We start from the raw sequence: 27,210 nt of genomic DNA on the forward strand, positions 1-27,210 counted from the left end.
AGTGGCACAAGGTGGGTGGCCACAGGCATTACAAACACAATTTCCAGAATGTTAAATTAAAACAATGTAGGCTCTTACCTCTGGTCAGCTCTGGTCAGGTACTAAGAGATAATGACTTAAATGTGTCCTCCATAAAGGAATTTTGAATCCACAATTGTCTAATACTATTTTATAATTAGATTAATCTGAAAATACTGTGGAAATAAAACCCAGTACTTAGTGTTTTCAGAAAACTATTAAATCCAATTTTTATTCACACTTAAAACAACAACAAAAAAGATTTACATGCTCTGTAAATCTACAAGGATGCAAAGAATCATAGCTGAACATAGCAATGGTTTAATATTTTATTGAACTGATGTGCTTTACGTGCTGTTTTTAGTGAATCAGTGAAAAAAATTGTACCTTATCTCTTTATTTATTTATTCAACCTATAATCAAATTGCACTGCAGCAATTTCATTCAGTCCTTTAAGTCAGGAAACTGATTTCATAATTAAGTTTTCTGCAATAAACTATTTTACACCAAAGTAAGTACATACACAAAATATAATGTGGAATTGGACTGGCATTAACACTGAATGCAGTGCCATATAAAGACAGCTCTAAAGGAGCCTGCTTAGGTATTGTAAGTGATGTATGTTAGTATATCCAGCACTAGTACAGCTCTCAGGTTTTGGTATAAATATCTTTATACAGCATTGCAGTGCACTGTGCAAACATATTCCATAAGAAAAATGTATTTGCTGACACCAAAACCAGCTGAGACAAATGGGTCAGTAAAAAAAAAAAAAAAACAACCCATGCCATTAAAAGCTTCGTTCTTCAAACATGACCTTTAATCCTTCTTCCTTCAGAAATCCTGCTTTTCCTCATGTCCATATCTTTAGAAAGAAATATGCCTAGCAAATATCCATGTATATTGAACTTTACTCAAAATAGCATTGCCAAATTTGTCCACAAATATTTCAAACCTGTTGATCTCAGAGCAGTAATGACACAGAAACACAGAGTTGTCAATTACTTAAGAAGTTTTGGCACAGTCAGAGTAGGAACTGCAATTTCTTTAAAAATTGGCACATAGTTTGGATTCGGTTGGCTTGGACCTTGATCCAAAGTTTCAATGATAGTCTGCTTCATATCTCTGCTGGCATCTCCTCTCACTGTCAGCAAAGCTGCAATGTGGTCATCCCTGCCAAAAGAAATGGGTAAAACTGGCATTAGGAGGCTTTGTACAACTAAGATTTTGTCAAAAACAGCACCTAATTGGCAATCCTTTCACTCAGTTTCAGCAGGTGCTTTTTATTCTTAATCAGATCTCTACTCAGTGAGAACAGGTTTTTCCTGCTCAATATAAAGCATTGTTTTGGCTGCTTTTAGGACTCTAAAACCTATTTTATCCTCTTAACACACAGAACTGAAGTATTTTAAGTATTCCTCTGCAGTACTTAAATACTTGTAACTCCTAGTCCAGCTCACATACGTTGTGAATTAGCATAATTTTCCACAAGGAAGTGGTTACATTCCAAAATATGAAAAATATGAGCACATTTTCACACTTCTGAATTTCAAAATTTCCCAAAAACCTAAGGAACTTATGATGTTATCTATCTATATATCAAATCTGAGGGCAAAGAGAATTACCTGATATCTGGGTATTTGCTGACTAAAGTTGAAACTTCCAGATAGAGCAGTGAAGGATCAGTCAGCTTGATAACCTCTGCAATGGCTTCAATGATGTCACAGAGTCCTTCAGTGTCCTCCCCAGAGCCCTGCAAAAGTAAATAAAAATATTAAAAATGCCGCAAAACCCCTCAAATCTAGAAATAATCCTTTAATTAATATTTTGTCTGACAATGTCCTTGAATTTTCCAAAAAGCTGAATTTTCAGACATTAAAAAACTCAAAATATTTGTGAATTGTTACACAGTATTTTTCTCTCCCTGTTCTTCATTCAGATACCTACTCTGAGAATATCAGTGAAGGAAAGAGTGTCCTTCAAACAGTATGTTGTATTTATCCACATTGTGATACCTTCTAGTCTTCAACTTTGGGTAATTACAAGCATAAACATTAGGAATAACTGTCATGAGAGCCAGATCTCTTCTGAAATATTTCTTCAAAACTGTCCCTCTGTTAGATTCCTTCAAGTCATCTGGCCACCAAAGCAGCTTTCAGCAACTGATTGATTGAACTGTATCTATTTAAACTCTGGACTATTTTACTACCTTAATTCAAGGTCATCTGGTTCTGCCAATCAGGTATGGTTTGTTTCCTTTATTCCACTTCCTCTTCCATCAACTACCCCAGTTTTTCAGGCTTTACCTTTTTGTGCATTCTTTTTGCATTTTGTCATCTGTTGGCCCTAGAAGCTTTCTTGAAGTTCCCTATTCCTTATGCAGTTAATGCTTTTAGGCCTTTCTTGTACATTGATTTTCAAATACTTTTTTTAGCCTGTCTTTTCTATTTCTACTGGACTTCAAATGGGGTCAACATACTCGTCTTATTGATCCAAATGAACACACTGCATGCTCCTTAGGTAAATAAATAATGGCATCTGTCTGATGCCAGACCAGCTTTTCTTCTGCCCAGGAAAAACAAAGACAGATTTTAATTATTTCTTTTAATGCTTTTTACTTTCACTTACTACTATGAATTCAGGGTCCCTACCTCTCTGAGGCCATTCAAATATTCAGCTGCAGAGAGCTGTATAAACACAACGAAGTAGAAACTGGTGCTCAGGAGTTTTAGCAGCTGGCCTGTGTGTTCAGAATCTGTCTGTGCCCTGAGTTGGCATCTCTGATAGTCACTCAATATTTTGGAGACATGGAGATTTAACTCCAGCCGAGCAATAAACATGTGTGGTTATTGTAAATTACCAGGTTAACAGCACTACCCAAAGCAAACACTTACAGCTGCAAGTTTCTTAAACAAAAATCTGAACTGTTCAGCTTCTTTGATCATTCTTTCTGCACCCTCTTTTCGTTCTTCTGCATTCTTGAAAGATATACGTTTTAGCATGATTGCTCTGATGTATTCCACAACTACTCGTCGGTGGGCCTCAAGAGTCATTGTCTGAAAGAAATAGAAAAGGTGGTGGATTATGCCAGTGATACCTGCAGATGTAGCCATTATTTTTAGGCTTTGAACTGTGTATTTGCACTTAAACACCAGTATACAATTTTTGCTAATATAGATTGAGTGGTTTTAGATTTTCAGAAGTGCTAACAGAAATGAAAAGCTCTCCTCTAATGATGAGCCAATCACAAGAAGCAACAAACCCAAGATATCTTTAATAACATGTCCTGAGTTTTTTGAGGAACACCAAAGAACAATTACTTTCTCAGATCTTCCCTGACTGATTTGCTGTTCTGCACTTGTCTCTTTATGGGAAGTATCTACTGGTACCTGGATGAAGCATTTAGTATTGGGGCAAGAGTAAAGCTGAGGTTTGGAAGTAAAGAACAAAACTAAAACCCCAAAACCTTCACATGCTTATTTTTCAACAGGAATGTATGCAGAATCCTTAAACTGCACAGGTCCTCAGGTGCTTTTCCTTCCCCTTAAGCATGGTGGCAAAGTTACTTATGATTAAGAAAAAGCTGGTGTAACAGGTAGTCACAAACGTTTTATCATGTTTTGTTAGTAGTATGATCAAACTTTAGTTTCAAGTTGCTCTTGAAACATGTTCTTCAGTCAAAATTTGAAAAAAGGTTTTCAGGAAAGAGAGACGAGGTGGGAGAAGGGGAGCAAACAGGGAGAAAACAACAGATTGCAAAGTTCTGGAAGTCACAACCCTCATCCAGAACACAGCAAATACAATTTCAAGTTCTGCTCTCAAGAGTGCAGAAATACCAGAGTTAGGTGGCTGCTCAGGGACTGCTTCTCTTGCATTGGTGGAATTGATGCCAGTTACACAAAGGAAAATGAACTGCACAGAACAGACTGTGGGGGGCTGACATGTATGGCCCATCCCACTGGAAAGGAACTGAGAACACTCCACAAGAGCCAACAGTACTATGGCAGAGCATTCAATTTACACAGGAGGAAAACAGCAAAGCAGAATGCCTTAGATTCAGATTTTCTGTTTCAGAATTGTGTCCTTCCCATTGGGCTACAGTCTTCTTGGAGGTGCTTTGTTCATGTGGCTTTTAAAAACTGTACTTTCAAAACAGGGTTATCCAAGAGTATTTTAAAACCTGAAAAAATCCCATCACAAATCAGGGAAACAAGAGCATGATCAAGCCTGTGCTAGAATATATGGCATCTTTTTTGGGAGTTTTTTTTGTGCTGGGAGACAGGGGAAAAGCAGATATGCTGAATGCCAAAGAATCTGCTTGTAAATATTTTCCCCACAAGGTGGCAATAAATGCTACATGATGAAACATATGTGCTTGAAGAGATTGGTATTAACACCTCAAAACTCATGCCAAGCTCTTGTACCTCACAGCAACAAACTAAACCTGAAAAAGAAAGCTGTTTCATGGATATAGACTAATTCTGGGACTGACCTAACTTATTTTGTGTGTTTCTTCTGGACTGAAAATATGTATACTTACATAATAAGGCCTCTAGGATGTGCAAATACTGAAGTTTAAGAGGTCATCAGAGAAACTCTTTATCTCTTTGAGAATTAAGGCAAGAAAGAGTAAGTGTATGATTTGGAGACTATCTTTTAAGCCCTTCCATGAGCTTCTTCAAAGATCTCACCTAAATACTGATCTTGTAAGCTTCTGTTAGGTTACTAAGTGTTAGACAATCATTTAACACTGTCTTATTACATGAACCTGTCTTTAATCTTCCACATTATTTTATTTGTTCCTACCAATAGAGAAATCCAGATATTCTTTGACAGACCAGAGTGGAAAAAAACCTGTAACCTAGCACATTTACTGTTGTAAGTGCACTTTAAACAGCTATGCATTTGTTAACCCTTATGGCACCAAATTCACTATGCTTCATTGTATATATTAAAACTAGGAATCACTTGATGTGCATTTATAAAAAAAGTAATTTCAGACCAGCGAAACTAGTTTCACAAGAGCTAATTTTATCTGACTACAAACTTCTGAGGAGAGGTAGAAAAGTACAAACTGGTAAAAATATCTAGTAACATGCCAAGAAGTTTCCTGGACTAAATATGGCAACTTAGATCTTGTCTTTGACAATATTATGTGCCTGTGAACAAAAAAGTAGATTCAGACTTCTTCAGTATGACAATGAACATTTTTTCCTTTCCAGTAAGGAATCAATTCCAATTTCGGCATTTCAGTTCTGAATTCCATGTGGTGTTCAGAAATTCCAAATCAACATGATGCTCAGACTACATTAGCAAAGTATCAGTGAATATTTTACACCTACCTTTTTGTAAGGCTTTTTAATTTTTGCAAAGTCATTGAAATAATCCTCTACAGTGACACAGATAGTCCCCACTGCATTAGATCCCATCAGCCACTTCTTTGTCATCAGCTCATTCAGATGTGGCTGAGAAGGTGACAAATAAGAGATCAGATCAGGTTTTTGACAGTTTCATCAGACCAGTGCAGTTACTAAAAAATGGGAGACAATTTTAAGTGTTATCAATTTCTAAACCTCTCCCACACTCTTCCTCATGTGAGCCAATCAGAGTATTTATATTAGCTCAAAATTTTATTACAAATCTAACAAGTTCCAGAGCATCTTAATTGCCTTGTTTCCCTTCCCATAGTCCCAATTTCTTTATAGGAGTAATTTTTTTCCCTGAGGGATTCTATACAAGAAGCTAGAATTCCTAAACATGGAAATCTACCAGACAGAAAGGGCCCACTATTAGAATTATTTAAATGTATTAATAACAGATGAACTGTACCTGCAATGACAACTTAGTATCAGCAGCAGTTTCCCAAATAATTCTTACAACTTAACAACATAAGACTAAGTACATCTGCTAGAAAATTTTAATTATATACAAAGCACCTGCCTTAAGTCCTCCTATGACATCTAATTAAGCAACCCTCCAGTCTCCTACATGCAAACTACACCAGTGAAGAACAATACTAATGTTTACTGACACTTTGCTAGCCCATATATAAATACCACATATTTTATTTACTTAGCAATCAAAAGGCTCCACAACCACTTCATTCTGAATTATTTTTTTCTTTCTAAGTAATACTTCTGGGTTTTTTGAGGAAAAAAGTTTTAACCTCTAAATCCATGAAGACTTCATCTAGCAGGCTAGAGCAGCCTTCTTTAGCAATGATGTCTAAAGTTGCATCCATATTTGCATGACTGATTGACAATGTGTCTTCCATGTCACTTTTCAAGTATTTTCTTTTCAGACTGATAATAGATTCTCTGTGACAAAACAAAAAAAAAAAAAAAAAAAGACTTTTCATCACCCACTGATGCACAATTGCACTATTACATTTTTGGAGTACAAACACAGAAGAAGCCACAGCAAACAGTTATTTTTGCAAGGGGAAACAATGCCTGCTGCTTGCTTTGTAAGCCATAATTTACTCTCCAACATGATTTTGGAGTGATCAGTGTAGACTATTTGAGAATTGGTAGCAAACTGCTGATGTGTAAACCTGCAAATGGCAGCAGTTATGGATGAACAGGAAGTTGGATTGTCCATCACTGAAACACAAGCCACATTCTGATACTCTTCACAGAAGATCTGCCTTACTTTTCTTCAATTCAGTTCACCTCAATCACATTGCTTGAAGGTGATCTGAGAGAGATACAATGTAAGAGAAGATGGACAGAGCCAGAAAAACTAACTGAAATGACCTTTTCAAATTCTGGAAGCTGAAGATAAATTTTTCTTTGGCAATGAAATTCTTGGAATAACAAGTGTTTTTTCGCTGCTGGCTTGGCTTGCCAAAGGCAAAAGCAATTACAATACCTGCCTCTTAAAACAGTGCTATCTTTTAACCCATTGCCTTTGTTTAAGGCTAAACTATCTTAACTGAAAACCTCTTTGTATACAGAAGTTTCTGAGAACAGGTAGTATTACAACTGAAATATCAATACAATTTTTTCTCACAGTACTGCAAGAACATGAAGACTTACTTGAAGGTTTGACAGTTGTTGATGACTGCAATCATGTACTGAACATAGCACTGAGGATACTGACGATTTCTAAGATGATCTTCTTTATACAATTGTGCTTCATCTTTGTACCTGTAACACATACAAGGAATGGCATTAAACAGACACACATCTGTAAGAACTTGAATACATCCATAGGAGCAAATGCTTCATAAGGGTCTGTCAGGTATTTAGAAGTATTTTATAAAGAATATGTTGTTCATGTGATGTTTAGCCTTTCTGTTCTGGGCAGAATCCAGCCAAGGAGGTGGTGTCTCTCTTCCTTTAGAGAAAGACATTTAAATTTGAGATAGAAGAGAAAGCTGAACTGACTCAAAAAATTAAGAGCTGTTTGCAGACAGGAACTGAAAGTGCCACTCACCAGCACAGAGGAACTTCTGTAGTGAAACTGGGGAAGGGGACAAAGGAAGAAAAGGAAAGACAAGAAAAACCTGGTTGGCATAACTGTGATAGAAGAAAGGCAAAGCAAAGAAACATCCAAACAAAAAACCAAGTATTGAATTATAGGAACAACGAGAGATTGAGGTAGGATAAAGCATTTGTATTTTAAACATTATGTTACCTGGTTAGAAATGAATTCATTTGCTGAAGACATAGAATGAGTACCTTTGTTTTCAAATCTTCATTTATCTGAGCAGCCACCTGAAGATTCTGCTCAAACATCTAAGACAAAAATAGTTTAATTAAGAAGAGGGGCATTTATCAGTGGTAAGCAAAGACAGAACTCCTATCTTGGAGTCTTGGAGACTCTCACTAGCACTGACTCTATGGATGCTTTTTGTTGGATTTGTTGGTTTGTTTTTGATTTTTTTTTTTAGATAAGCCCACTGACTAAACCAAAAGCCACTATTTTCACAAGTGTAATTAATATATTACTGGCAACTATTAATGCATGCTGCAGTGTTCCCCTGATACTGAAAACAGGTGCATTTTTAATTCAGCAAAACAGTACTTAATCTCTTAATTCAGTAGTGCTTTGGCTTTACTGTGTATCAAAGTTCTAGGGTCAGCTCCTGCGGTTAGTAATGAGTAACACTACAACTCAAACTCCTTTGCTTATCCCATATATGAAAGCAGTGAGCTCACAACACTGAAGGAAGCCTCTAAACTTTAGAAACACAAGCAGGTACAAGATCTAGGTGACTTACAGGCTACTGTGTTTGAGAGGAGGGAAACTAGAATGGTAGGACAGATACAAAGCCAGGTGGAAACATGAGCTGTTTCTATGCTAAGATGATTTTGAAAACTTCATTCCTACACGCATCTCAGCACTTCAGTGCCTCTCAGCATGACACTAGAGCCAATAATCAGCCACTAGTTTCTTCAACAGCACACACTTTCTGAAAATGATTAGATGAAAGAAGCCTTGGCTCTGATACAAATGTGAAAGAATGTAGCAAAAATCCTTGTATAAGGTGGAAAAAAAATAAAGTGGGAAACAAATACAGGAAGAAGAGATAATCTATCTTTCATTGAAGGTACCTAACACAATATTTGTAAAGAAAAATTAGAAAGTGAGCATAGTAAGTGGACATTTTACTGGTTGATAAAGATCACTTTCAAAACTTTCCACTACCGACAACAGGGTGGTGCAGGTTTGGGTACATTGTGCTTTTTTTTTAAGGATCTTAGAAACAACCTTTTGTTTCTGATTTTAATTTAGACCGGCATTCATGTTAACTGAGTAGTGTTTGAAACACCAACAGTTTCAACCTTCAACAGAACTTTTTATTCTAGTATTAAGGTGTTTGTATATAATGAATAATTTATAGTAACAAATACATGCCTAACTACCTCAGCACCAGATTAACAAACAGCTTAACTCAGCACTGTATTAACAAAAACCTGTTCTAGTAAGTCACATATCATCTGGTGGGCTTATATTACAATTTTATATCAAAAGACCTAAGTAAAAGCAGCTTACTAAATAAAAATATCAACAAAACAGGCCGGGGAAAATATGTTTCTAACCTACACATAAAAAAGAACTATGTCTTTAAGCATTGAAGTAAAAAAGGTAAACTAAAACCTTCACAGAAACAACCCCTCCAACTAACAGCTCTGCAAGGTAAAAAGCCCACTGTATTTCAAAGGACATAGAAACAATAGTATTCTAGAGAGTTTAGCTTCCTGTCCATTCCCCCAAATCCATGTAGTGCTTCTGCAGATTTTCTAGAAAAAACAAGGAGTCTAATACCTGAAAAACAATAGCTGGGAGCGTAGTTTGATAGTACCCATCTTGATCTGCTTCTGGTTCAGTTTCTTTTATCCAATCTTTTTTATCTGTCTCCAGTGCTTTTCGCAGCCAGCCAATGATGTTAGACTTCATTTAATAAAACAACCAAGAGAAAGAAAAGATTTAATTTAACACAACAAATCCCCCTGCTACAATATCTAGAATACCAGTCATTTCTATAATGAAGAGTGGTATAGTAACAGATAATGATGACCACTTTTGCTATTCCTACAGGATATAGGTAACAGACAAATTAAAATTTGCATTGACAAAAACAAAGGTTAGTACTGAAACACAAGTGGTGTAGTTTGAAGTTTGACACATTTTGGAAGGGGAGTGCTTCTAACACAAAGGGCAGCACAGTTTGTCAGAATCAACATGTTTACTACTTTTGGAAGAATTTCAAGGCTCAGGCTTTAGGCTTCAAACTGATTTTTTTCCCCAGCTGAAAAAATCAGGGTAATACTTAGTGTAGGAAAAATAGCACATATCTGCCTGCTCTTCCTTTTATATCTAGGTGTTAGGAAACTGGTGCTCGTTACTGCCAGGGACAAACCCCCAGAATTAGATTAAATGGGTTGTGTTTCTTGGAACACAAGTTGGAGCACAAGTGCTGCAGAACACAGCAACAAATATAATGGCTGGCTCTCCTCCCATCTGCCCAGCACATTGTACAGCACTAAGACATTAAGACCTGGGTTTAGAAGGAGATTTAAGCCAGTTCTCTGCATGACACATACCACAGACCTATTCAAAAGTGTAAAAAGTGTTTGCTAAATATATAATTGGATTGTTTGATTTCTGTCTTGCTTGGGTTGACGATTTCTGCCTCTTTTCTGCTTTGTTCACGTTTGCTTAAAACCTGTATATTACTGTGGCCTACTATGCACAATTACACATTACCAGTAGGCACAAACAGAAAGGTCAAAGTCCATATAGTACCCTCTTCAACTGTGTGAAACAATGCACTACCTTTCTTCCTCACAATCATGGAATTCCTCTAATTAAATATGACCTGCATGACTTTAAGCCAGCAGCCCAGGGGACTTTTTCACCTTAAGATCAGCATTTACAAGGACTTCTTTTCAAGCTGAGGTGATTGGAAAAATAATATGCTAGAAATCTGTTAAAATATTTTAGCATTTTATTTCTCATGACATTTCTGTTGATGTAAACATCAGTATTTAAGTTGATAGTCCCAATTACTCGTACTTAACCATACAGAACTAGTTACATTGTGTTTAAAAACACTTTTAAACACCAGCAAATGAAATAAGGTAGAAGTGAAAAAATAAGCAGTTTCAGTATTTTCTGCCTTAAAAGAAAGATACAGCCAAAAATAAAACCAACAGAAAGTCACTTGGTTTAACTGAGTAGCAACTTTGTTTTATTTATAGTCTATAAATAAAATAAAGCAACATTCTATATATGATATTTTTCAGTATGTAAGGAAAAAAAACAGTTCTAAAAAACCAATATAGGTGTATTTTTCATGATAAGTGAGGATAAAATTAGTTCAACGATATTTCCTAAGTCAAGGCAAAAGTAGCTTGAGAAAACAAACCAATGTGCTTTTTGTCCTAAAGTTAAGTGCAGAAAAATAAACTTGCAGAGAAGTCCTAATAAAGCTAATGGGAAGCAGAGCCTCTGCTGACAACTTCCTTGAGTCATTACATAACTGGTTTATGTTATTGTGACAACAAGCAGTTGCTGTTGGACATATTTTTGTATCTGACACATCCAAAGAAGCACAAAAATTTCCCTCCTCTGCTTTGCAGAGCTTGTAAAGTTAGGAGGAGTAGGAATTCACTGAACCATTTAAGAACAGAAAGTCCAAAGTTAGAACTACCCAAATATCCACTCTTGGAGGCGATTAGTGGATCTGACAATCACATAATGCTTGCTTTGCCATGAAGTTGACCAGTTTCTAGTGACTCTTAGGATAACAAAGAAGCAGTGTCTTTATATTTAAGATACACTTGAAACACCATCCACAAAAGGAAATTATGCTCATGCAGTTAACAGGCATGAAGGAAAAAGGCTGTTAAAAGAATCACACTGGCAAACATGAACATCCTGATTACCTTGAAAAGATCACATCTGTATCAAATGTTCATGTAGTTACTATGGGGACCAAACTGCCTATAGTGTCTTTTTAAATGCTAACATACTAGCACCATGGATTTTGGCATATGAAGACTGGAATTCCTTCCTTTCTAATAAATTATTATTAATAGTCTGTAAAGCATAACTACTCCTTGAAATATCATGATTTACATATATAAAATCATCTGATTATAACTTTATTTATAAACTTACACAAAGGATATGAAATTTTTTTATAAAAGGGGTGGTGTTAGAGTCACATTTGTCTGCTGATGGAGGAGCAGCACTGAGGTACTAATGCAGCTAGAGACTCATCTGAATGTGCCTTTGCACTGTTATTACTCACAGTGAGTGTTGACATATACTTGTTGAGAAGCTGGTCTACCACATTTTGTGAAATCAGAGCATCCAGAGAATTTACATCCACTTCAGGAGAGAGTTCTGAATTTCCCATCATCTCTGCACTGAAAAAGGAGAAGTAAAAAAGAAAAAAAATTTGCAGATTAATAAAGAAAAATGAGATAAAAATTTAAAAACTAAGAAATTATACAATTTCTTCTGTATGTTCAGTGTAAAGGGCATTTTTCCGATACCTAAATATTTCAAAAAGTTTTTAATAGCAAGTGCAACAATAAATGCATTTACAAAAAATGTAAATAAAACTATGAATGAAAGAACAGAATGTAAAAGCTACAGCCCAGGATATAATAAAAATACTATAGACATTTAAATATACAACCTTTCCATGCATTCCTTACTTTTATTAAGAATTAATGATTACTTGAAAGAAAATAAAAGCCAACTGGTTCAATCTGTGGGCTCTTTGTAGGGGACATTTTTATATATCTTTTCAATTTCAGAGGTGATGACAGACAATTTATGCATTTTGAATTTTAGAACAGTAAAGATCAGTGACAAGTATGAATTACTGTCCTCAGATCCACCAAAGAGCTTCTGTTTTGGTATTTGTACCACATCCATGTAAAAATTAAAATATATTAAAAAGAAAAGCTACTTATGCTTCCTGTCTTGGTAAAGAATATAGCTAATCTAAGAGGAAGAAGCATCTTTCAAGACAAATCAAAGGTGAACTTCATGGATACTGTATAAGAGCAATTGCTTGCAAAGGAAAATTCTTGATTTTATAGGATTGGAAAGAAACTAGAGCAAAATATTTTAGCAAGGATTATATAAAATTAATACTTTACAGTGATATTTTGCATCTATATAAGATCATACAATAAGTGGCTTGTGTAATCAAAAAAATCCCCAAAACTATGCCAAAGCACAGCATAGCAAGAACTCTTAATATTTCATGCTCAAAAAATCAATAAGTCAAACCCACACTCTTCAGAGAGTGCTTTATTAACAGCTGATGGAAACATATTCAATATCATAATAACATAAATTGTGTCCCATTCCCTTTATAGTGTGCTTTTCAAAAGCAAACCACAAATTCTGTATTTGTAGAGGGTACTATAAAAAGAAATGGCAACTTAAATTCCTAAGCAAATGTCCAGTTTGTATAGTTCTGCAAAGTGAAGTTGTTCTCGGGGTACTTAGCACAGTGTTGCTTCTATGTCTGGGAAAAAAAATCTCAAAGCATTGAAAAAAAACACTACAGTTACCAATTTAGAATACCAAAATTCTTATATTTGAAACCATAAAAGCTACTGTGACTGAACATACTACACTAATAGCATCTTCCTGGCTTGTAAGAAAAGAGATTGAAATTATTTTAAGTGGCTCAATCTATTCACAAACCTGAATTCCGTTCTGTTGTTGTTTTCAGAAAGAACACATGTAATAGCAGGACCTGCTCTAGGTTGATTTAGAGGAAATGTAAGAAGGTGTTTATGGCACTGTGCCATGTTAGGAAACATTTCTAGCCTCATTTTACATAATTATCCCTGTTCACAAGGCCACAGAGACATTAACCTTTTCTCAAAGCACATCACCAGAAACTCCAAAACAAAGACCAAAAACTTCTACCTCCAGCCCACAACACAAAAATTCTTCCAATACACGATTTCTCTTTCCTGACTGTCATAACCCAACTGCCTAGGGGAAAAGAAGTGAAGACAACCAACCCTCTTACAAGTGGCACAAGACTTCTAGCTGTTGGGAAGTTATTTACCTTCAACAAGAAGCTTATAATCAAGCTGAAATTTCAAACATAATTGCATTATTTGTAAAGTAGCATTTTAGAAAGCTTCTATTCTGCCACCAATCCTGCTCTATCTGGTGAAAAGAGATACTGGCTCCAGCGACAGCTATATGTAGAGTAGTATTCCTCCTGTTCCTTAAAGTGAACATTGTTGACACCATCTGTAGCAATCCTGGTGAACTCCTAGCAGTTTTGTCAACACTTCATCAGTATCTCATAAAACGATGCTAGAATATGAGCAGGATCTTACAAAACTTATAATTTTCCTCAAACACAGATTGGAGTCCTGGTCCCAACCCAGCACAGATGTAGTAATAACAGTATGTTTCCAAAACTCTCATTGACTTAAACATGAAAGAGAAACCCATCTAGCACAGTAAAACTCCCACTCAAATATTAAAAGCTATTATTCCACATGTAGCACCACTTTATTTCTGAGCATGAGACAAGCATATTTCTAAAAACAGCTTCCATGCAGACTGCTCTGATAAAGAAACCCCCTTGATTTTTTGTATCTTCTATGTTTCAAATACTGAAAAAAAGTTGTGCGTGACCTTATGAATTCATCACATGAAAAAAGCCTCAATGCTTCTTTTCAGTCAGTATTCTCTCAGTTGGTTTTGAAGTACAGCTGCAATATGCACATACAATACAAATTCATATTTTCCCTCTATTATTTACAGTTCTTGTGATGCCAGACAGTCCATTCTCCTTCCTAGTTTATTATAAACATACCCCTATGGAGAATTTTTATTGTATTGTTAAAATATGTCCAGCAACTGTGATTTGATAAGCTCTGAAAATATCCCTGCTGAGAACTTTACTTCTCCACTCAGAAATGTGAGCTGATTTCTTCTCCCACTGTGCACTATCAACACACAATGGCTAATTCTCATTGAATCACAGAAAATGGTTTGGGTTGGACCTTAAAGACCATCTAGTTCCTGCCATCTGCCTGCCGTGGCCAGGGATGCCACTCCCCTAGACCAGGTTGCTCGGGACCCCATCCAAGCTGACACTTCCAGGGATGGGGTATCCACAACTTCTCTGGGCAACCTGTTCCAGTAATTATCATCCTATTTATAACCTTTTGTTGCAATATACAAGAATAGAATTCTTGTACTGCCCTCTTAGGCTTTTTTTTTTTTCCAGAGAAAAGAGAAAGTCAAAGCTCTAATTTTTTCCTTTATGGTACTTCCTCTAATTTCTCCTTCTTCAGAAGACTCAGCCATCAGGTGCTACGAACCTCATGACTTGCTTTAGAGCAAGATTTGTTTGCTTTGCAAATAGACGCAACTGCACTGGCTTTGCTCCCTCCCTTTGCCGTTCCAGTGATGGAACACACAGATTTAGAGCTTTAGCTCTTAAATTATCTAACTCAGTAACAATCTACTCTGCTTTCTGAGGGAAGGTAGCAGGGCAGTTTTAAGACCAAGAATTGCTTTACTGGAACATAAGCCCCAGGACACAAATGAAGAGCCTGGGAGCAGGATTTCTACCAAGGTCATGCATGAGAAGGACTCATATTTCTGATATTCATTTGCTATAGTTATTCCTCTGGCCTTCAAAAGAAGAAAAGGCCAATTAACTCAGCTGCTAATTAGTAGCTGTATCTTTCTTATACCCTGCATGGGTATTAAGTATACACAAGTGGGTACTCCTGATTCTTCTTTGCAGGGAAGAAAAACCAGGAGGACTTTGCAGTGTAGGGTAAAGCACAAAGTGCTGAACACAAACCTAAAAGCTGGTTATAAGAACTCTACAGAACAGTATTATCTCCTACCTATGTGCTTTATGGTACTACACTCTAAACCCACCAAATGTCTAAACTTGTCACATTAGTGATATTGAACAATTGAAGACATCAAAAGTACACACAGTACAGAACCTGGGTCAATGCCAACTGACTGTAATCCTGTTCCGAATGAGCCACAGAAAGGCTAGCAGCACTTTTTCCCAAACAAATCAGTTGCTCTAGCAACTACACACCAGCAAAAACTAAACAGTTGCTATTTGAGCTGTTTCTACCTGGAAGATGGAAAAAAAAAAAAAAAGCAACAAACTCTCCACAATGTTTAAGTTATCACAACAAATCCGACAAGTCAAAATAAATAAGCATGACTATCATAGAGAACAACCTGTAAGCAGAAATTCTTCTAAATAAACAAATCTTCACACAGTTTTAAGAGAAAACCTAAAGGAAGTTACCACATTCTTTCCATTTAACAGTAATGAGGCAACTGAAGCAGTCCCACCCCCTGTAGAAGAGAACAATAAAAAGTTAATAATCATTCAGATCTTCTGGGACCGTGGCCACAACAAACATTTTGTTTCACACACGAGCTCTCAGTCTCCTGTTCTTACCCATACTTCATCAAACTGGTACACAAATACAGGCTTCATGCAGGTCTTTAACTATATTAAAATTTTAAATAACTCAACATTATATATTGTAAAATACAAAGTTTTAAGGAGCAATTTCCAGGAAGCAAAACATGTAATGAATAGTAAAGAACTTGCTAGAGTGATATTACCCCTTTTCTGTTTTATCTTTTTGTATGTTAACAGACATGCAAACACTAACACAAATGGTGTTTTGCATGTCTCCTCTTACTTACTGCTAACAAAAGAGATAAGAGGGCCTTACCTAGTATATGTATTCAAAACCCAAGTTAGAAGGCTAACGATCTCATTTGCTTCCAGATCCTCTGCAGCAAGTTCTTGCATTCGGGTGGCCAAAGCTTGATGGTACATGTTTAGCAACCTGTTGAAAATGTCATAATGTGGAGGAAAGCACTGATCCAGCAGGGTCTTGGCCACGAGTAGGTCATCAAGGACGTATTTACGGATGATTTCAAGATGTCGCACAAGCCACATTTTGTCAGATTCTCTGGTGTCTGCCTGAGTGCCTTCAATCCGCGTGCTCACAGTTCTCTCCAAAATATTGAACATTTTTTCTTTCCACTTCTTTGGTCTGCCAGGAGGTATGAACCCAGTCTGTTTTTTCCTGTCTAACATGCGCCTGTCAATTTTCTCCTCCCTCTCAATTATCCTCACAACAGAGACAAGCAAGGTTGGATCTCGACGGACTGTAACAAGAGATCTTTGGACCACCATCCAAAGCTGCTTTGCCAATTCCTCAGACAGTTTCTGCATATCCCCAAAGTACGTGTGGATGAGGTTCATGTCATGCGTGTTTTTGCTGTCCATGCGATACTGCTCATACATCAGGTTATCACGAGAACACTCCAAATCCATCAGTTTCCGGTGAGCCTGCAGAAGTTCCCCTCGCTCGATCAGGTCATGGGTCTCCCTGACTATCTCTGGAACTGAAAGGCAGGCAAAGAAGAAGAAAAATCACACAGAGTACAACACTGCTATCAAAATACAAACAATTAATACAAGACAGTAAAAGTACTAGGAAAAAAAAGCCAGGGAATGGCTGTAGGAATTATTTTTAAATATTTTAAAGGAAATTATTTTGAAATATTCAAAAATTGATAGTAAATGTATCGTATTGTTACGTATCTTTATACATTATCAACTATAATGCTCCATTTTGATCAGTGGCTAAACAAAGATCATAGTGCCAACACAATTTTCTTTCTTCCTCCTGATGTGAAAAAATAAATATATGAATCCTGAAGAATCTACTACGAAGCAAACTGCAGTGCTGGCCTTCTTACATATTACATAAAAGGCTTTTAACTTGCCTGACTAAAGTCACTCCGTTGAACCTGAGGCTGCATAAACCAAATGTCTAAATTTTACCTCCTTCTAGAACAGTTTTTGCCTGCTTAAGGCACAAATGAAGGATAGAGACAATTACCTATGCTGCTAAAATATGTTGAAGATTTTTTGTCTTTTTTGCTTTTCAGTATTTGAGGAATCCTACAGAAGATTAGGATCCTGTGAGGGAAGAACTGAAAAATCTCATCAGAAAAATTTGTCATTGAAAAAAAGGCAGCTACGATAAAACTGGTAGCCCACAAAAAGTTGTAGTGATTGTAACTGTCTTCTCAATCATGATAAAAACCACTTTTTTAATAAAACATTTGATCCAGGGGGAGATGCTGCATACTAAAAACCTCAAAAGCTTTATTGTCTCAGCTGCATTCAACATGTGTAATTTTGTTGTTCTTTGTTTTTAATTGTTAGACATTGCATGTAAACACTTTTCTTTAAGTTGAACACTGCATCTGATACTGTAGAGGTTAGGTATACACACAGAGAGTAAACTGATCAACCTGGTATGGCTGGGAAGCAATTCTGTTTTATAGGCATGTTTTGTGTATTAGTATCAGAAGATAAAAGGTGAGAAAATGCTGTTTAAATGAAATCAAATTAGTCTGATAGGTTCAGTCCCTGTTACAGGAGTAAGATACTTAAAATTTTTATAAATAGAGAAGTCCCAGCAAGGAATTCACCATGATTCAAGATGGAATGCAGTGTGCATTCCATCACAGCTACACAAAATGACACAGGTAATCACATTATCTTTACAGTATCCATATTATTACATAAATCTTATTTCATTTTGCAAACCCTCACAGATGTACTGTGGTACAAAATGTTTTTGCCTCTTAAAATAATTTTGTACTATTTGTACCAAACAGGCTCGCTGTAGGTGTCAAGCTCAGGTGGCAACACACCAGAACTTTACAAATATTCTTTCTGTATTTGTTGCTTCCATATTTCAGTTTTTTATACTAAACATGTTATCCCAGCTACTGACTGCTTGCAAGAAACTTCTTTGTGAGTTGTGTGTGATGGCCAGACTAGAACCTCCTACAGCACAATTTAGTCTTCATCTATATTAAATGGTTACCAGCTACTTCCCTGTATGTGATGTGTAGATCATTCTTCCTTAATTCTTCTTTCCCAGTGAGGTTTAAAGCTCTCAACATTACTTGACAACCTTACAGTATGTGATCGATTATATAAAGTAGATTACCTGAAAATATATTCTTGAGATTTTCTACAGCAGCTGCCAGTTGGCTATGTTGCACTACAGCATCCTTAACATCCTTGAGGTTTTCTATAGTGTTGATGCTCTGTCTCCAGTCTTTATTGACATCTATCAAAGACTGCTGAATGTCCTTCACATCATTTAGAGCATTGTGCAGTTGGCTTAAACCTGTTCGTACTCCATCTAACTGTGACTGTATTGCTGCCTTGAATACAAAAAGACAAAGAAAGAACCAGTATTAATCTTCATAAGTTTCATATTTTCAACATTTCTCAGGATTTAATTTTCATTACAGTATTTAACATTTTTAGCAGAAAAAAAGCAAATTTTATAATTTACTAGAAGTGTGCAAGCTTATGTGTACAAAATGTTGCATGTGCCCACATACCATTTTTTTAAGTTCTGAAGGAGTATTTAGTTTTCAATGACCTAGATACAATTAGCCCACCCACAAACTAATATAGGAGCTTAGGGAAATGACTGTAAACTTTATAAATCTATATTAAATCAGGATCAAAGGAATGAGACTTCTCTGCATTTCCTTCATAAATTTCCAAGAGGGATATCAAAAAAAGTTGATGTTTTATCAGAATGTTTGGTATGAACAGATTATCAAAGCATGTTACCAAAGCAATTACTAATTTTTACTTGCAACAGAAAATGTTCTAAAAAAGCCCAAATTTAATTCTGAAATGTTCTTAAAAAAAAACCCAAAAGCTCCTGGAGGCAAAAAAAAAAGCCCGCTTAGCAATTCTGTCAAAACAAACAAGAAAACCCAAAATTGAATATAATATTCATGCTGTGAAACATCCAATGACCAGACCAACAATGCAACTACTAGATTATTTTGTCATAAAGACACGTTATTGAGATGGATGTTTTGTGACAAGTGACACTTGAAATAATGACTCTTCATAGAGGCTGTTAGGCCTGAATAAATAACATTCAGGTGTCTAGATACCTTACAGAAAATGCATTACAGTGCATATCTGACTGAAAGAAATCAGATCACATCCACAGCACATTTTCTAGATATGTAGTTTTAAAAAGATATGATGAAGGTGAAATCAAGGGAGTGGAAAATGGAACTAGAAATAACAGGCTTCAAAAGACAAGCAAGTCATCAGTGAAAACTCAGCTGCATAACTTGGGGACTTGAGGCAACCAGCAAAGAAAATGAGGCACTAATCATTTTGCAAAGCTCAAAACACGTTTTTTTGCCAGACTTTTAAGGCCCAAAAGCTTGGACAGTTGTGGAACTTTTTTTTTGGATACTAGAAGCCAAAGAGGAAATCCTGGTAACTGCAAACAACATTTACTGTGTTTTAAATGTACTGGGAAAGACCCAGAAAAATGCAGTGATTTTAAAACTAAGATCATTTATGTACTTTCAAATTATGACATGCTGATTTTATAGATAAAAATGCATTTCTGGTAGACTCAGCACAATTAAGCAGTAGTAAGGCGTTTTTTTACTGTTTCTATCTATAGAACTGCTGCATTAACACATTTTTCCTCTACAGGAACTGAGATAATTAGGACACTCAAACACAATATTCTGCAGCTGACCATAAAGTACTTTAAAAATCACATGACCATTAAATGTTCAATACTTCTACTTTGATAATTTCTTCTGAGGCAGATCTTCCAAGTACTACATATTCAAATTTTTGCCTACTTATCTTTTGCAGAAACTTGATAATGTTGAACTGAAACAGTAAGGGATCTGAGTCTCTAACACAAATGGACAAGGAAAATTCTTAAACCAGACATCCATCCATGTTCAGTTTGTCTTCAAACAGTTTGCTGGAGCCAGGGGATGGGGTGTTGGGGCAGGGAACAAAGCATGTCCCAGCCTAGCATTGTAGACTTTGCTTCCTAAATGCATATTCATCTTCGACTAGACTGATCATCACTGTATTAAAGAAATGAAAACAAATAAAGCCATCCTCGAAAAAGGGGTCAAAACTTGTCTTTTCATGTCTTTTCAAGTGACAGCTTTCAACATGAAGCCAGAAACTTGGCTTCCTGATCTCCCTATGGCTCAAATCCACAGCAGCTAAGAACCAAAAGGGAGAGGATTCATGCATATTTATATTCTGGAACATCCACAACCTAGAAACTTCCCTAGGATATGTATATTCATACAGTGTCCTTCACAGAGAAGTTCTTCCATTGATTAAGAGCACAGAGTAAAATGAAGGCCAATGATTATAATTTTACAATCTCTAGAAGACATTTCAAGCAGCTTTTCTACATCCTGGACTACAGAACCCAAAAGCACAGTCTACAATGCTACCTGGTGCTCTTCCACATATCCCTTCAGAGTTCTGCTACTGAACCCCCAAAATACTGCTTCACTGAGTGCCATCAGTCTCATACACAAAACTGATGAGTTTGATGTATTTCAAAGCAGTTTTTTCCTCTAAGAATTTATGTTACATGGGAAGAAATGCAGTTAGAGATATAGGAAATGGACTTAACTAAATATACAGGAGAAGATTTGGAGAGGATATTTAGATTCACCTGAAGAAAACTATGGCAAAGATGGCAGCATACCCAGTCAGAAAGCAGTACCTAACATGTTCACACTGAAAGATTTCTAAGTGCTCATTCACCCAGATGAAGCAATAATCAATTCAGTCTGAGAAGTCAACAACTGATGACCTCTGGCTGATGATCCTCTCTCATGTCTGTCTCCCCATGTTCCATACCACACACAGATACAGTTTAAATCCACAGCAAGAGGATTTCCTACATCCTCTCTGTGCTCGCATCCATTAGAGTAATTCTCAAGGGAAAATCAGCACTGCTATCCATTGCATCACAAACCAGCAACTTTCCCAGGAATGCATCCTGAGTGGATTAAGGGGTATTGAACTTCTTTTTGGAACAGGTATTTCTGAACACCTATGGATGACTGAACTAACTTAAGACAAACAATAGGGAAAATAGCTATTAAGTGGATTTAGGCATTTACAAGACTTCAAAAATTTAGTCATGACTGTGTATAGAAGCAGCCAGGCAAATGACTGCTCTCATATATTACAAATAGATCACAGTAACTAAACAGCTGATCTATTATTAATAGACTCTATATCCTTTCTGACGTAAATCTGAAAAGCCCAGTCCAAGTCATCAGAAAAATGCCTGGTTCTAGGCTACAAAAATCAACATGCAATTTGCTATATATAAATGCCAACTTTTTTCACTGTGAAAGAAAACTGGCTTTCTTCAACTTCATACAGACTCCCACAAAGGAGGAGCCATTAAATAGCTATAAGATAAACTAAGTGGAATATAAGATTAGATGTAATGTTATTGATAATAATATTAGATGTGTGAGTAAATGTGCATCCACTCACATGTACACATGCAAAGGAGGAGGAAAATCATGGGGTCACTTCCACGAGAAACAACAATGTGATGTATTTTAGCTGTCCTTCCTAAACCCATGTAAAAGTCAGAGGTGTAACTGACTGATCCTTTTTCAGGTGCAATCATCAACTTTTTGTTACAAGTTCAGTATTTAATCACTAAGACAAAGGTTTGCTGGCTGACTGGCTACATAGCAGGGTAGCTGTTCATGAATAAACTGTAGAATGTACAGGACCTAAGAATACTTGAAATGCTTGAATAAAATATTAGTAAGATGTACAACATTAGTCTGCATTACTTTCAGGACACAAATTTTCTGGTTTGGATACAAAGCAAAAACTGAAGTTCCTATCCATCTAGCTGAAATGCAGATTTAAAAAAAAAAATAAACAGAAGAAAAAAACAAAGTACACTCCTGCCACACCACAGACACTCAGGTTTATCCAACTTTGTACCTTGAGTCTAGCTTCTACTGAAGCCTTCTTACGAGCTTCCCTTCTGCGATACTGCTCCACTTTATCCAGCTGATCAGGACGCTGAAGCATTCCTGCTACTCTCTGAACAGCTGTTGCAACTGCTTCCCTATCCGTTTCCTCCATGGCTGATTAGGACTTCAGAATGTCTTCATTACTTAACAGGACTAAAAAGAAACAAAACATTTTTTAAAAACCCACCGTTTTTCATTCGATGGATATGTTACATTTCAAAGTTAGCAACTGGAGAATTAACTTTGGCAATAAAAGCAGTGAAACTTGACAGAAGCATCATTAAACAGCATTCTGAAGAGAAGCAACTGGAATTCTACAAGAACTGCATTTAAAGACACTTAACTCAGTCTCATTAGCTCCCCTGAAATGTTTTTGATTGCTGTTTTTGCATTTACCTTGCTCTAAGTTTGAATTTTAAAAAAAACAAACAAAACACCACCAAAAAAACCCACCACCACAAAATCAGCAAATCTTCATTAACAGAAGAGACTGACTTTAATCCAAGGGTAGGTTAAAAGGCTAAGACAAGCATAATGGAATCTTGTAGAAAGTTGAAGCAAAAGCACTAACTCATTCTGAACTATAATTAGGTGGAGTAGAGAGAACCACAGTCCTGCAGCAATAGGTCAAATCTGCTACTAAAACTGGGGAGAAATATAGCAATAAAAGTTCCAAACTCAGACTCAACTATATAGCACTTCCATTTAGGCTTCTGATGGATAATTTTTTTATTTCCTACTCTTGTTTTCAGTTCTTCTCACAGTATCAGTCCAGTCCATCAGGGGTGTAGGGAAAAATTCCTCAAGTATTTCACCTCAGTCTCCAGCAGAATTTCTACTGAAGCTAAGACATGCAGGCAAACAAGTAAGGGGAAAAGGTAACATCAGCTCTTCACCAAGGCAGATTAGCCACTAACAGAAAATAGGGAGGATATCATCACCAAACATGCAATACCATGGTGTTCACAGACCTCTGAGGAACGTATCTGGAGCTCCTTATTGCTACCAAATTATTTCCAACTTTTTATGTCATTATTCTTGCAACTAAACAGAACATTTTAGGTTCTGCTGCCACACCCAGAGATTATACACTCTCATACCCACATTATTCCATATTATTCCTTAAAATTAGGTATCCATTTTCAGAGCAGTCTGCATTCATAAATCCAGCACATGACTTAATCTCAGCAGAACAGCGATCTAAAGAACTGTGCCAAGTGCACAGCACTGAAAAAGCAAAAGCAAGAAAACTCAAGAGGAAATAAGTTTGATAAGTGAAGAAAACACCTCCCACCCAAAAAACCCTAACAAACAACTGAAGCAAAGAAAATTGCTCCCCACCCGTTCACAGGCAAACCAATACTCCAGCCAGTCTCTTAATAATCACTATCCTGGAAAAAAACCCCTGTATTTTATTGCTAAGTATCATACACACCAGGGAATTCCCTTTGGCCAGTTTGGATCAGATGTGCACACTGTGCCCTCTCAATCTCTGCACATCCCCAGCCTATTCGAGGGGAGTGGAGGGCAGATTAGGAAAAAGAGAAAGACTTCACACTGTACAAGCCCCCTTTAGCCATAGCCAACACCCCAGTGTGAGCCACAAACCCAAAACACAGACTGCACAGACTGTTATAAAGAAAGTTAACTACATCCCAGCCAGACTCTGTAGAGCATTAGCAAAGTAAGTTCATAATTTTAGAATTTATCATGGCTAAAAAACACTCCAGGCAAAGTTTGCCCATGAGCTAGTCTATAAGAACCTAAGTCTATGTCTCAAGTTCTGTATCTCCAGCACCTTCAAGAATTACATGCATAAGCATGAACTTATTCCAGTTACTTCTACAGTGTAAACTGTACTGGCCTGGATAACTCAAACCATGTATGATTTCTTACTCTTCATCTAAACATGCAAAATCTATTTCCATCACTTGTGCTTTGGAATGAATACTCCAGATCCATTTCCAAGCTATAAGGGCTCTACCTAATTTTTTTTAAAAACGAACAATTTAAAATAAGATTTTACTACAGAAATAGTATTCTGCAGCAGAGAGCTTTATCCTGAATTACTGCCCCTATTAAAAACTCTGAATACACCCCGCAGAATTACAACACCTTTAGCTCACACAGCCACTACCCAGGCACATCAAGCAGACCTCGTCAGCAGAATCAGAAGCCAGCACACTGTAACTAACACGTCGAGGCAGACAGGCTCTTGTAGAACCACCCAAAAGGAACAGCAAACTTCAGGAAGCCATGTCAGCTCCATAGAGAAGCTGTGAGTCAAAACTACACACATCTTCAGCGCAAAATAGGGGCAGAATTGAAAAAAACTACGTCCCGAGCCGACTCAGGAAGGCTCCAGCTGCAATCGCATCCCTATCCTCGGGACTCACGCTCCAGAGGAGAGCCAGCGGGGGCGACAGGCTCCCGGGGGAGGCCCCTGCCCCTCTGCAGAGGAGCTCCTGGGCCACAGGAACGCGGCGAACCCTCCGAACGGAGCTGGGGGCAGCCCCGGCCGGCAGCCCCAGACCCGCCCGGCTCCTCCCTGGCAGCGGTGGCTCAGCTCGAATCATTCCCACCGAGCAGGTGCCCGTCCGTGCCGGGCAAAGGCCGGAGAGCTGCCCGCGGGCACGCCGAGCTCCTTCGCCCTCCGCCGCGGCCCCGGGACACGACGAGCCCTCATCACCCCCTTCGGCCCCGCCATCCCGAGGGGCTCCCCGGATCGCCCCGGCCCATCCCGCCCCCCACCCCCTCCGCTTCCCACTGCCACACCGGGGTCCCTACAGCCCGCGACAGCCCGGCAGGGGCCGGCAGGGCAGCGCTCACCGGCCGGCAGCGGCGGGGACAGGGCGGTGACAGGGCGGGGAGCAGCAGAACCCGCGGCCGCCACTTACCGGGGCCGCGGCCGCCCCTGCTCGGGAAGGCGCTGACAGCCCCCGGTGCGCCGGCGCACGCCCGGCCGCGCACGCGCACCGCGCTGCCGGCGGCACCGCCTCCTCTCCCTCCCCTTCCTTTTTTTTTTTTTTTTTTCCCAAGTAGTTTTTCTGTTAAGGGGAGGAGTGTGTACTATTGGGGCTGGTTCAAAGTCTTTGAAATCGGTTAAAAAAGTAAACAAAAATCTTCACGACTAATAATAAACAAAACTTCCCGACTCCTAACGCCTCACGAGGCGTTGGGTTGGAGTGGTCGCCTACCGCAGTGGGTGTCGTCTGGGAAAAAGAGGGAAGCACGCGGAGTGTTTGCTTCACGGGATGGGTTGTTCAGCGTTGGAGTGGGCTGCCAAAGGGAGCTGGTGGAGTCACCGTCCCTGGAGGTGTTCAGGAAATGACTGGATGTGTCTCCGTGCCACGGTGGTGATGGGTCAACCTGGTTGGACTCGATGGTCTCAGAGGCCTTTCCCAACCTAACCGACTCTGTGATTCAGAAATGAAAATGGATAAGCTGGATAACATGCACCTCCCGCGGCGCCTTCAGATCCGTGTGGGAGCTGTTCATCCCTGCAGAGGAGAAGGGAAGCTCCTCACCCAGCCGAGGGTTCGGCTGTCCTCTCACGCCGTGCCCACATCCCTCCCCCGGCTCAGCGCCCCACGATCGCTGAGGCTCAGGGGAGCTGCGCGCTCAGGGTTTAGTTTCTACGTAAGAGAAAACTACGGTGCTTTTTAAAAGACGGGTAGTTAAGAAATTAGCAACGGGTTAGTGAATCCAGTGGGAAATGGGGACGGGCGAGGTGCCTCGTGGGGGCTGGGCTGCTCGCTGGGTTTGTGTCGGGGTTGCCATAGCAGCTCCAAGTGCCCAGGAGAGACCGCAGGCGTGAAAACCTGCCGGGATTCAGGAGATGCCGCACTCGGCAGCGGGACCTGAGCCTGCAGGAGCTTCCCGGGGAGCTTAACCTGTCCCCCGACGCGTGAGTTCCACCTGCGCCAGTCTCACTGGAGACAAAGTGTACTTACGCAATTAGAAATAAAGTTTTGGTAACAGACTCCCTTAAAGAAGCTTGTATAATTTAGAAAACTAATTAGATCTTTTTAAATCACCGACTGAAAGTAGAGGTATTTTTTTCCCCCTTTTCCTTGCTTGTCTATTCTACCGATGCTGTAATAGGGATAAAAATACTGAAGGTGTATTTATTACACTGTTAAACTGTGTAGTCATTTTCTATATTCTTGATTTAGGTTGGTTTTTGTGTGGTGGTGCAGATGGAGGAGACTGTAGAAGGTGAAACCGAGTTAGGGGGGCGAGATGAGCCCAGTTTCTCTCATGGTCACTCTGCACAGCAGGAATCAGAGCAACTGAGAGCAACACAACTTTCTTCTATTGATCTCTGTCCACCTCTCATTGCTATAAAAAAAGGTAAGGGAAAAAATAAAAAGTAGTTCATGTCACCTTTTTGTAGGAAAAAAAAATCCAGGAACAAAATGAGAAACCAATTATTAAGTAGAGTGTTTAAGTTTATATATACTGCGTGCTATTCTATATTCTATATTCTATATTATTCTATATTCTATATTCTATATTAATTATGTATATATACTATGTGCTATTCTGAATATGCCAGTGCAAGAACTGTATATGCTGATTGTGCAGGTTTCAGCTTTATAAATAAATATGTACATATAAATAGACAAACGCATATATGTTTATATATATATAATTATTTACAGGGTCATCCACAGTGTAACTTTGATACCATAGTGGATTTCCTAATGTTGAATCATAGTAACATGATTCAAAAAATTTTTCTGGAATTAAAATGAGTAGTGCTCCATAATA

General features: G+C 38.1%; 1 protein-coding gene across 2 annotated transcripts; it reads right to left on the reverse strand.

The window, feature by feature from the left end:
- Positions 1 to 333: 333 nt before the first annotated feature.
- On the reverse strand, positions 334 to 25,442 carry EXOC3 (exocyst complex component 3). Of its 2 annotated transcripts, none has more exons than XM_056484331.1 (13): positions 25,335 to 25,442; positions 22,406 to 22,590; positions 18,558 to 18,777; positions 16,251 to 16,932; positions 11,783 to 11,900; positions 9,292 to 9,417; positions 7,657 to 7,757; positions 7,056 to 7,166; positions 6,185 to 6,335; positions 5,361 to 5,483; positions 2,913 to 3,074; positions 1,644 to 1,771; positions 334 to 1,191 (listed from the first exon to the last, which is right to left on the reverse strand). In XM_056484331.1, the coding sequence occupies exons 2-13, from the start codon at positions 22,547 to 22,549 to the stop codon at positions 1,020 to 1,022; spliced, it is 2,238 nt and encodes a 745-aa protein (XP_056340306.1). In that variant the 5' UTR covers positions 22,550 to 22,590; positions 25,335 to 25,442; the 3' UTR covers positions 334 to 1,019. The 2 variants fall into 2 exon arrangements, with proteins under 2 accessions (XP_056340306.1, XP_056340307.1); XM_056484332.1 differs by having other exon boundaries at positions 25,267 to 25,428.
- Between the last annotated feature and the right edge of the window lie 1,768 nt (positions 25,443 to 27,210).

This window comes from Oenanthe melanoleuca, chromosome 2 (genome assembly GCF_029582105.1).
Source record: "Oenanthe melanoleuca isolate GR-GAL-2019-014 chromosome 2, OMel1.0, whole genome shotgun sequence".
Lineage (NCBI taxonomy): Eukaryota > Metazoa > Chordata > Aves > Passeriformes > Muscicapidae > Oenanthe > Oenanthe melanoleuca.

Excerpts from the sequence above, each read along its gene's own strand:
- EXOC3 (XM_056484331.1), bottom strand. The coding sequence starts at position 22,549 with ATGGAGGAAACGGATAGGGAAGCAGTTGCAACAGCTGTTCAGAGAGTA. Across the intron at positions 7,758-9,291 it reads TCCCAGCTATTGTTTTTCAG|ATGTTTGAGCAGAATCTTCA; the intron begins GTATTAGACTCC and ends TTTTTGTCTTAG. Across the intron at positions 7,167-7,656 it reads ATGAATTCATTTCTAACCAG|GTACAAAGATGAAGCACAAT; the intron begins GTAACATAATGT and ends TATGTGTTACAG.